At 52.5% G+C, this 12,033-nt stretch overlaps 1 protein-coding gene across 1 annotated transcript in view; it reads left to right on the forward strand.

Moving 5' to 3' along the window:
• Positions 1-9,577: 9,577 nt before the first annotated feature.
• The window catches only part of LOC104546920 (protein Wnt-11b-like), a 3,084-nt gene continuing 628 nt past the window's right edge, over positions 9,578-12,033 (forward strand). The window contains exons 1-4 of the mRNA XM_010192430.1: positions 9,578-9,645; positions 9,835-10,070; positions 10,508-10,785; positions 11,402-11,694. Of these exons, the coding sequence (XP_010190732.1) occupies positions 9,578-9,645; positions 9,835-10,070; positions 10,508-10,785; positions 11,402-11,694 (875 nt within the window). The remainder of the gene's footprint in view (positions 9,646-9,834; positions 10,071-10,507; positions 10,786-11,401; positions 11,695-12,033) is intronic.

Genomic DNA, 12,033 nt, shown 5'->3' on the forward strand with positions numbered 1-12,033 from the left:
ATTTGTTAGACCTCCTCCCCTCACCGATATCCTGCATGTTTTGCTAACCCAATAAAGGGAGCATGGTTGGTGCTGAGCTTTGGGCTGTGCAGAGTTGGTCTCTGGGCCACCTGAAAAGGAAGGTGCCCCATCTGCTCTGCTCCTTACAAAGAAATTAAACTCACTATAAGCGATTGTGGGTGGGTTTTCTACCCTACCATTATATGTTCTAATCAGCCAGGACAAGAAACCAAGGTCTGGGCTGCTTGGATTGATCTGCCCCCACCTGAACCCATCACACTGTGCTTGTGGAAAGGCAGTTGTCTCCATTGGTACCACCTGAGTGTTTCACAGCTCTCCCAGCAGTCACTGTCTGCCTTTTAAATAGGTTTAATAGATTGGCTAAATACCTGCTCCTGCTAGCATTTCCCAGCCCAGTGTTGTGAGGAGTGGGCAGGGAATGGTGCTTGTTGGTGGCGGGACACAGTGCTGAGATGGGGAGGGGGTTTGTGAAGGATCCTGTGTGTTTCTCTTGCCTTCTTCTGCCAAGCTTGGCCACGCTATGAAGTTGGCAAGGCTTAAAATTACCTCAGACACTGCTGTGTGTGCAGGAAGAAAATCTGCCCTGTACTCACCCATTGAGATTATGAGAGAAAACCAGTCTCGTGCTGTCCCTGGCTGATGCTGGGTCACCAGCTCTTGGAGATGGGTGCAGGGCATCCTGCCCTCAACCCCTGGACTCCTGAGTCAGCAGGAGCAGCTTGGTCTCCATCATGAGGGTAAGTGCTGGCAGAGCTGTGGTCCTCGGTGCATGGCACCCCCTGAGCATTCAGTCCATGCGCAGACAGGGTTTAACTTGGGACCCCAGCTAGGGAGGGTGGCAGGAGAAGGCACTAAGGAGCACCTGAAGGCCTGGGGCCAGCTCTGGGGAAGGATAAAACCCAGGCTGCAATGAAACCTTTCATGGTGTTTCACATCTCTCTGGTTCCACCTTGAAAGTCCCCAGCTGGCCCAGGCCACCTACTTGTCCACATACCTGTTGGGTTAGCGGCTATGAAAGCAAAAGGGCTTGGAAGTCACTTAAAATCCCAATTACTTAACTAACCATTTTTTTTCTCTTTTCATGCTTATCGTGGTTTTACTGTGAAGCAAAGGGCATTTTTGATGTAAAATACGCACCTTCCCCGTGCTGCCTGCATTGCTGCTGGGGCTGCAGCTTCCTAACCTTTGATGGGCATCCAGCTCCCAAGGAATCCCCAGCACCTTTGGCCCTGCATTTCTATCCCTGCCTCAGTTTCCCTTTGATCTGGCTCTGTCCCAGCTAATGTCACTGGGAACACAGAGCCAGCTGGGCTGTGGGCATGGAGCATAGTGCTAGGAGCCCCCGTGTCCCCATTGATCTCTTCTGCGTTGCTCCTCAGCAGGGTCCCCTGTCCAGGGGCAGGGACGTGCTTTCCTGAAGCACTGTGGTAGCAGATGGGTGAGCTCAGCCCGTCCCTAAAGCTGTGCCAGCCTCCTTCCCCATCCTGGGTGCTTGGTGACATTACAGGGACACTCATCAGGGCCACCTGGCCAGAGCCCAAAGTGCTGCTGTTGCCTTTGATAGATGTTTCTGGTACATTTTGAGTGGTCTCTGTTCCTCATTTAAACTCCCTCCCAGGCTGTACTTTCCATGTGTGTCCCCATAAGACATCCTGTCCTTTGTGCTGCTTCTCCATTGACTCCTACCAGCGTTCTCCTCGCACTGCAGAAGGCTGGAGCCTCGCAGCCCCATGGCACTGGTTGACCGGTGGGGACACCACGTGCTGCCAGATACTGCCCCAGCTTCCCAAGCGATGATTATCCAGCACTGTTGACACAGGCTGTGTCGTGTCCCAACAGACAGTGCTTGACCCATGGTGGCACTCGAGGACAGCGCTTTGCTGATGCCCGAAGTTTTCTCTGAGGATTAGAGCATCTGCTAAAGGATGCACTAAAAATAGGAGAAAGGGTAGTGGTTTCATCCTGCTCAGAAGTAGTTTCCTTATCCCAGGGGTGTCTTGGCATCTCGAGCTTTTTCTTGATCCAAAATGAGGGTGAAAGATCTGTAGAATATTGATGTTCAAACAAGTAAAGTGATGATGCTGAAAATGTTGTGTTTTCATGTTAAGCTGTAAGGCTCGTAGGAGCATAAATTTTGGTCTGAAAAAATAGCAGTGGTAGTTAAAATTTTGTGACTGTTCACAAGTTTTCTAGAGAACTAGTTGAGAAATGCAGCAAAACTCATTCTTTCCAGTGGAAAGCCTTCACATTTCACTGGATCTGCAGTTTCAATGAAAAATAGATTTTATCAAAAAAATTCCAACTGTTCTGCTAACTCATGTGGAAATTACCTTGTCTGCAATTAACTTGAATTAGAGCACTTATTTTTCCCCCCCCCCTCTGCTTTTTTCCTTTTTCTCCGTAGAGATGAGAGCCAGACCTTCATCTGCTTCAAGAGCTGAAGAATTTCCTGGTCGCTGACCGGCAGCTGATATAGCTGCAAGATGCATTCTCAAATACAGTCAAGCTCAAAAAACCCCATCCTCTTACCGTAGCCTGCCTCTTTGGGGTAAGGTGGCTTTTATGTGCTCCTAGCAAATGCAGCATTGGCTCTGCAGCTTTGGGGTGGGACAGGAGGCTGATGGCAGTGGCTCATCCCCATGTGTCACCTCCAGGACACCAAACCGCCTGTCCCTGCCATTCGTAGGGCTGTGCCACCGCTGCTTTCCATTATCACTCACTGCCACGGCCTCTTCTGCGTGACTCAACAAAACTCCCCTGGCAGCTATCTCTGGCCCCATTCAGGAGGTCAGGCATGTTATTCATGACACTTTCTTCCTCTCTGGTGGGGTTCCAGCCAGGCTGGGACCTGCCACCAGTCCTCCAGCACGCAGACCTTCACCAAGAGGAGCCTCTGGCAGGGAGCAGATGAGGAACGCAGCTCCAAACATCTCCCCTGCATTGTAATGCCCTGGACCGCCTTCTGCAGCATTGCTTGCTGGGGTGGGGGGACTGCAGATGATGACAGATGTTCTGCAGCTGGATCCCTCAGCACAGCTGTCCCGGGGCCATGGGGACAGGGCGTGCTGCAGAGACTGCTCCGGGTTGCTTTGGTGCGTGCTGCCTGCAATGGGAAGCTGCCATGGCCGTGTGCAGCCCTGGTCCCTGCAGCTCATGAAGTGTCACCAGATGCTTCATATCCTTATGGCTGGGACCCACAAGTAGCTGCAGACCCACAAGCCTCAGCTTTGAGACTTCTCTAGGCATTTGCGGTGACAGAAGTGAAGCCGTGGGGCCCGGTGATGCTGGAGGGCATAATCATGTGTGAGCAGCTGTAGAGATCAGCTGGTAGAGGCAAGTCCTTGAAGGTCCCCACCACCCCCAGCCTGCTTCTCAGTATCCGTCCTGTGGTGAGGTCACTGACTCCACCGCTGCATCGGAAAGAGGAAGGATAAGGGTTTTGCTAAAGGAAAGCAGCCCTCTGCGGCAGGACAGTCATCTGACACCCAGAGTGGCTCTCACCAGCGTCCCCAGCCTCTGGAGGAGACAGGATGATCCCTGGTGCCCGCCCACAGCAGGGACCCTGCCCACAACTTCTGGGATGTGATGGGAGCTGGCCAGGGAGCACAACCCCACTCCTCGCCGAGACGTCAGTGCCACATGACGGCATGTCACCGCCGTCTGCATCACCACAACCCGGCACTGTCGCAGCCTCCCAGGCAAACGTATGTGGCTCCTCGCGTGGTCAGATGGTGACTGAGCATGGGGTGGAGAGCATCGAGGTCATCGGGATCTTGAGGGGACATGGGGCACTTTGATGGCAGGGGAATCCCTGGAAGGTCCTCGTATGGAGCTGCGTCTCCTGAGCCTGGAAGCCGCAAGCTGCTGCAAGCCGAGATGGTACACGGGGAGAGGTCCCCACGTGCTTACAATTTTGTGTCACACATCATCAGTCCAGCAACAGGTCTTCTCCTCGTCCTCCTGCGAGCTCCTCCTTGAGCTGACCCCTCCTGCCTGTGTTCCCAGGGCAGCCAACACCAGGCAGGCAGGCAGCTGGGGTGGAGGGGAGGTGACACTTTCCAATGTCCCTCCTGGCTCCTCTCCTGCTCCCCTCTGCCCTTTTCTCTCTGCTCAGTGCCCATAGACGAATCCCTGGCTGCACTTTCTCCCCATAGAGGCAGCCTGGGGAAGGGAAGCCTTTTTCCTGCACTGGTAATCCCCTCCTGCCCTCCTCCTTCCCCAAGAGAGAGCCCAACATGGAAGAGGAAGATGTATTTTTAGCACTTACCCTATGGTTGTTTCAAGGATTGAGTTAAGAAGAGGAATTTACATCAAACGAAGGATTGCTTTTGCTTTAAAAGGAAGCCTTTTTTCCCCTACTACTCAGTCATTGTGAAACTTTTCTGTGTAAAAGGATTGGTAAAAATCACCTTTTGTAAGAGGCAGCAGGCCTGAGTAGGAGATCAGCGTCAGAAATCGCTGGACACTGTTCTCTGAGTTGGCACTGGCTCCTCATGTCCTTGTCCAGCTCTCACAGTGCCCTCATGTCCCAAAGGAAGGGAACAGGATGATACTAAGCCCCTCTGCCCCAGTACCAATCGTCGGTCCCAGCTCCCATGAAGCTATGGGGTGCCTCCACCTGCCAAACCATCCTCGCTGTGTCCTCACTGCATTGGTGGTTGGACTCTATGATCTTAAAGGTCTTTTCCAACCAAAACCATTCTATGATTCCTGCTCTCCATCAGCTTTGGTGACTGTTGCTCATAGCTCCTTCCGAACCTCTGGGATCTCAGCTTCCAACTCCAGTGTGCACTGGCTATGGGAACCCATTTGAGATCCTCCAGCTCCCAGACTATGACGCTATCCACATCTTGAGGAGTTTGCCTGAAAGCAATATGGTTCAGAGGGGAAAGAAGGGGCTTGCTGCAACAGGAGACTTGCCAGCACCAACAAGGCAGGCAGGAGCGTGGTGAAAGCAGGTTCTCCTGGGACCCAAAGGGAAGATGGTGGCCCTTAAAAGCAAAACCACTGGCCAGAAGGTGGCAATATCCCCTCTTCTTTCTTGGCCTGACAATGAGCAGTGAATGGGTCAGCCCCTTGTGCCAGGGATGGGCCCATTTTAGTTTGGAACCTCCAACTCCACTGAGACCCCTCTTTGAACTGAACAGCTCAGGCAATGGCAGGAGGATGCTCCACATCTCACCCAGGTGGTCGGGTGTCCCTGATGTCCATCTCCTGAAGCTCAGCCATGGCAGGTGCTGGTGGTGTGAATGCCACACAGCATGGACAGTGAGGAGAGGGTTGTTCAACAAGGGGTTCCAAAGTCCTGTCTGGGGGAGAACAGCCGTTCTCCTCATCCCTCAGCAGAGATGTGGCACTGGGACACTTTGGAGCAGAACGGATGCAAGACACCTGCTGCAAGGGAGTCCAGGGCAGAGTGACTGTAACTGGGAGGAACTGGAAGCCACTGAAGCCCCTACATCCCTCTGGCTGGAGTCTGGAGAAGGAGGTATCTGGTTCGACATGCTCAGCACACAAGATTGCCTTAGCTTGGCAATTCCTGCCTTGCACATTCTTGGTGAGCCGCTGCCCTCCGTCTGCCCAGTGGGCACATGATGGCCAAAAAAGGACCCAGGCACCTCCCAACTCTGACAAAACCCGCTTTTTCCTGATCAGAAAATTCCTAATTTCTCCAGAAGTTATTCAGATTTCCCCACGATGTCCCCCTTGGGGCCCAAGGCATTTCTACATTCCCCAAGGCTGAAAAGGGAATTTACAGAGAATATGCTTTCATAACATCAAAATTCTTGGGGTTAGAGTGAGAGGAGCACTTGAGCGAGCACAAGGGAGAAGTGTGGACACAATATCTGATTGCGAGTCAAGGTAGAAGGATCTGCAAAAGCCATGGTTGAGAAGGTGAGATGTCAAAGAAATATCAGGGACTTCCAGTGAGTACCAGCAGGACCAAACAAAGTCAAGAAAGGTGAAAAGTGAACTGTTTTGAGTGAACTATGTTGCTGTATTGAGACCAATCTGACTTTGGTCTCTCAGCAAGCACAATTGATGACTTCATGACAAAGAATCCCAGCTTTATCCCAGGCCCTAAGAAGTCTTGCAGCACCAAGCTGTTGGTCATACAGCAGGGCCCCAGGCGCCCAGGGTGTTGTTCCCCTGTCCCACACAGCACCGACATCTGGTCCCAACACCAGGTGCTGCCTCATGGGGCTTTTCTACCTCAACCCTCAGGCTCCTGTGATTGGTATAAGCAAAATCCATCATGACAGGGACTTAACAGGGACTGTCTCCCCTTGCAGAGCCCTCAGTGGAAGCAGACCAGGCTCAGAGGCCAGGTTCATCTCTCCTGTGTGACACCTGAGATTGGAGCCAGAGAGAGTTTGATCTTCTGCAGGATGGCAGTACCAGGCCCCAGGTGCCACTGGAGACATTGGGCTGTAGAGGGAGCAGCTGAGTTGAGCTGAAGATCCTGGGGCTCATAGAAAACAGAGAAAATTGTCTCCCGTCCTACAGCACTGGTGAGTTTTGGCCCTTGGAGGGTGCAGTGGGGCTGTCTCAAAGCTCAGAATCAGTGTAGGTATTAAGTCTTTCAAACAGGTCATATGAGAGATGTGAGCTGGGTAGGGGTGAGAGCTTTCCCCATGAGTTCTGGCTGGCTTTTTCTATATGGCACGATGCAGCTCCAATCCCTCGCACACACTTGTGTCTCAAACCGGTTTGTGGATTTTGCCACAAGTACTCCAAGGCCAAGTGCAGTTCAATGAGAAAGAGTTGTTTCATGGGCAACACCTAAGGGTGACATTAATAAAAAAAAAGTTAATTGCATTGTGAAAATTGGGGGCAGCAGTTGGGCAGGACCTGCCCTGATGTCCCACAGGTGATGGAGGACTCTGTGTGGATGCTTGGTCTGCAGTGGCTGGGAGCAGCAAGTGCTACGGGAGAGGGCACGCTCACTGCTACCTTAGCCCATAAAAAGAGGCAGATTGTTGTTATTTTAATCAGCTTAGTCCTCGTTTTAGAGATGGAAACCAAAATGTGGGGTTTGGTGTTTAGGGAATATAGACTTGGGTTATTCCTTGACTTGTCCAAAAGGGATTCTGCTTTCTGCAGCTGGGAAAGCATTTCCCACCCTGAAATACTCAGGGACAGTTTTCTAAATGCAGATTGCAGTGAGAAAAGGCTCCTTTTGCCCTAAAAAAGCCCAGCCCAAAAGTGCCAATGTTCAGCCCATCCATGAATGATGCTTGCTGGCCTCCATGTGCCCTCTGCAGCGACATCCAAGCTGTGCACCCCGACAAGCAATTCAGCAAATTTTCTTGTATCCTGTATCTTTCTTCTTCCCGCTGAAATAAAAATCATTCCTCAGCTGACAAGAGCTTGCTGTAACTTCAGAGCCCTTTGGTGCCAGCCCACGGGTATCAGGGAGAGGAAAGTGTATGGGATCAGAGACAGCCGATTCCAGGGACACCGAATACAACGTCTCTTTCTTTCCTCTCTGTCCTTTAATTAAGCCCCTTGTAACCCTGCTTGGGATTTGGGAGTGACCTCAGCGCTTTCCTAGCAGGACCCTTCCTTATGGGCCATTGCTTCTGCACAATGCACCTTGGCCTTTTCATCCCAAGGGAGTCGTTTGTGAAGGTCAGCAACTCAAGCTGTGTGTCCTAGTTTCGGTGCACATGATAGCAAGTCAAAGGGAGGTCATGGGGGGATACAAACCAGCCACCCAGTGATAGCCTGTAAAGGGAAATCACCTTCCAGTGAGAGAGGAAGTTGCACAGTGAGGAAGAAAGTGAAAACCCAAAGTAGAGGTCTTCAACCAGTTTCCAAAAAAAAGCTGGTGTCAGTTGAACTTGTCTCTCCCACTGTGGGAAAATACGAGCCTACCTGGTTCCTGCAGGTCTCCACAGCAGCAAGGCTACACTTCTGTTTTTCTACTTACAGAGGGGAAAGATTCAGGGGAAAAAAAAACAAAACACCTTGTGACAAGCATGTGTGAGCCATGGAAATGTCACACCAAACCAGCCCCTGTCCAAGCAGGCACCGTTTTCATGGCTGCATCATTGCTGCTGGCTGTAATCTGGTCCCTGCAATGAAATGGGCACTTCTGCAGTGATACCTGTGCCCAGTGCTGGCTGATGGACGTGCACATGGTCAGTCCGCAGCACCAGGCAAACTCCTCTCAGGCTGTCTGTGAGACAGCCAGTGGACTTCAAGCTCATTTTTCTCGGCCTAGAAAGGCAAATTGCTGTGGAAGGTGGTTATGCTGTTTTCAGGAGCCTGGAATCAGCAATACACATCAAAGCATTAGTCCTGATCTGGAAAACCCAGCAAAAAAGTCAAAGTAAAGTCCGTTTGCTGCCTTTCCTGCCTGCTGTGCACTTTGGGGTGCTGAAGGCAACAGAAACCCCCATGTCAACTATGGACTGGGGTTTGCAGCACTGACAAGCTAAAGACAGCCCCATGCTGAATTCAATCCTGCTCTGACCACATGTTTTCTAATGGGTACATTCAGTTTTGGGGCTGTTTCTCAAGTTTGCATGGGCAGGGCTGTAGAGCAGAGTGTGGCAGAGGGAGCCCTTGCACTGCAGCCCAGCACCTTCCTGCAGCAGGGAGCGGTTGCTTTAACTCAGTTACTTTGAAACGCTGTGGGCTGCATGTGGAGAGCCCTTCCACATGTCCCCTTCCACTCACCCTCCTCTGCAGTTACAAAACCTATTTGCAGCTGCTGATGCCCGGAGATGATGGATCAGCAAGATGGTTTGTCTGTAAGAAAAGGGCCTGAGGCTGCAGCCAGTGTCCAGGGGCAGGATTTCCCCACATTCAACAAGCTTCAGTCCCAGCACATCCCTTGGCTGGGTCCTCTCTAGGCTGGTGAGACCAGGGGCCACACCCTTGAGTGACACACATACATCTGGAGCCATGGTTATTGCAGAGTCCTCACTTGTCCTTATGAGGGTTCAGGAGCAGAGGAGGCAGATGACTGAGACTTTCACTCTTTCTGAGTCAAAAAAATATCTTTTAAAGTTTCTTGCAAAGAAAATAAGAAAAAAAGTCAGAATATCAACCCCCTTCTGTTCTTTGCTAATGTCCTTCCTTTCTGATTCCTGCCAGGCTGTTACAGGGATGAGTTTTTAGCTGCTGAGCAGAGCCATGTAAATGCTTTGTGAGCCCATGGCTCTCCTGAAGATGCCCAAGGTGGAGACCTCACAGCTCTGGTGTTGGAGCCTGTTGTGTGCAGCATCTCTATGCCTTGTGGGGGCACGAAGGGGTCTTGGGATGACATGCCAGACCCGACCATCCCAGCTCCCCATCGTGCACAGCTGCTCCATCCTGCAGCCCATCATCCCTTCATCGCTTCCCAGGTGCTGGTTTGGGGATGGCCGCTGCTAATAACAACTGTAACCCCCCTTCACCCCCCCTCCGCGGCCCTAACCCGCTGTGAAAGGCACCGAAACTGCCTTTGTTCCCCTCCCCAGGGGGTAAAGGACCGCGCCGCCCACGGCTATAAAAGGGGATGGCGGCGCCGAGCGGCCCCAGCCTTGGTCCGGGCCTCAGTCCGGCCATGGGCCGCTCCATCGCCACCGCCGCGCTGCTCTGCCAGCTGGGGCTCTCCGTGGGCATCCAGTGGCTGTGAGTAATGCTCTCGGAGTGGGGGGATGCACCCCTTCCTGGTGCCCCACTTTGTGGCTCCCCCCCTGTGAGTAATGCTCCCGGAGTGGGGGGATGCACCCCTTCCCGGTGCCCCACTTTGTGGCTCCCCCTCTCTATCTGGGTCCCCAGAGGGGTCGCTCCTCGCTGACACCCGTCCTCTCCCCACAGCAGGCTGACGGAGAGCAGCAGCGGGGTGACCTGGAACGAAAGCCACCACTGCCGGCTGCTCGCCGGGCTGGTGCCTGACCAGATCCAGATGTGCCGGAGGAACCTGGAGGTCATGCACAGCATCGTCCGGGCCGCCCACCAGACCAAAAGCGTCTGCCAAAAGACCTTTGCGGACATGAGGTGGAACTGCTCCTCCGTCCAACGTGCCCCCAGCTTTGGCCCTGACCTGCTGAAAGGTAAAGGATGCTTTATCCATTGCGTTCGTGCTCCTCTTCCTGTCCCATGTCGCTTTGCAGGCAGGCAGTGCTTTAACGTGCAGCACTGCTGTTCAGAGGATGGGTGTCAGTTCTGGAGAAACTTGCTGCCGTTACAATATGCGTAGTGCAACCGATGTGCAACTTAGGTCTGCAGGAGATGACAGACAGTAACTTCCATTACAAACAAAAACAGCTGTTAGAGGCTCAAAAAAAGCAGGGGGAAGAGGTGGGGACACAGGCTGTATACTGAGAGTATAATATGATAGATGGCACAGGTTAAAAAGACGGTAAGAAAAGTGCTGGAATTTGTTATTATCATGTTGCAAGGAAAAAAAACCAAACAAAACAAATTGCTTGTATTGTGAGGAGTGTTTGGCTGGGCAAGGAGGAAGGACATCTCCCCCTCTTCTTCCCAGGGACCCGGGAATCTGCCTTTGTCTATGCCCTGGCTGCTGCGGCCGTCACGCACTCCATTGCCCAGGCCTGCACCTCAGGAGAGCTCCCTCTCTGCTCCTGTGGCTCCGTCCCCTCCGAGGTCCCAGGGCCGGACTTCAGATGGGGTGGCTGCGGGGACAACCTTCACTACGGCCTCCAGCTTGGTGCCGCTTTTGCTGACAGTCCCTTGAAATCCAGCAAGATGGGGACACAGGCGCTGAAGGCCATGAATCTGCATAACAACGCGGTGGGCCGACAGGTAGGTATGATGCCCACAACCCTTGCTCCAGCCTGGGGGGCAGAGGTGCCTAATGTAAGGAGGGAGGCTCCAGCCAGGCTGTTGGGATGCTATCCTTAAAGTCAGGAAGCAAACAAAAGGTTAAAATGGAGTTAAATATGTTTGCAGAGACACACCTCACTGCTACCCCTCCCCAAACATCCCTGCACCCTTTCCACAACTAGGGCAAAGTTTTTGCCACTTCACACTAGCAATTCCAGTACTTCTTTCCGCCCTTCTCATGGGACCAGAGGCCCATCCTGCCATGCTCTGGCTGAGCTCCTCAGCCCTGCTCAGAACTGAGGGGTTTTGTGCTTTTAGGCACTCGTATGGTTATCCTGCACCCATGTTGGCTTGGGAAGCCACCAGCCCCACTGCAAGCTCCAGCCAGGAGCTCCCCAAGGGTTAGGTTCTTACCACAGGGGGAATGAAGCAGGGCTGAGTTCTTGATTGCCTTATTGTATTTGTTTAAGGCTGCTAATAAGCAGCTGAGCTCTTTCATCTCTTGAAACTCCCCATGGATGCTCTTGTAAATCAATTGGTAGGGTGGGAACCGAGAAAGCAGAAGCAAATTCATCTGTTTTCCTGTCCTGTGCAGGTGCTGAGTGACTCCCTGGATACCAAGTGTAAATGCCACGGTGTTTCAGGCTCCTGTTCAGTGAAGACCTGTTGGAAGGGACTGCCAAACCTGGATGAAATCGCCTCTGACCTCAAGTCCAAGTACCTGGCAGCCATCAAGGTGACCCACCGGCTCGTAGGGCTCAGGAAGCAACTGATACCCAAAGAAATGGAGGTCAGGCCAGTGAAAGAGATGGATCTGGTTTATCTCATCAACTCTCCCAACTACTGCATGCCAAATGCCCACCTGGGCTCTCTCGGGACACAGGACAGGTAAGAAACTGCTGCAAATATGCTCTAACTCAGCCTCTAATGTCATGAGTGTCTGTACCACTGGGTTTGAGACCATGCTGGTGTGGATGGGCTGGTTCCCTGTTAGATGGGGACACCACAGGGACTGCTGCAAAATCTTTGCATTCTTAAGTCCCAAGAAGGGCAGGAAGGCAGATCTCATTCTTACAGAGCTATGCAGGTGTAAAGGCAAGGATAGCCCTCACTCAGAGTCCGTCAGCTCCACTCTCCAGGGCAGGATCCATCCCGTGAGGAGTCAGGGAAACACCACCTCTCCCTGCAAGTCTCGGGCTGCTGCCTGCCATAACAAGAATGGTTCAG

Source organism: Mesitornis unicolor, unplaced genomic scaffold (assembly GCF_000695765.1).
Source record: "Mesitornis unicolor isolate BGI_N332 unplaced genomic scaffold, ASM69576v1 scaffold21449, whole genome shotgun sequence".
Lineage (NCBI taxonomy): Eukaryota > Metazoa > Chordata > Aves > Mesitornithiformes > Mesitornithidae > Mesitornis > Mesitornis unicolor.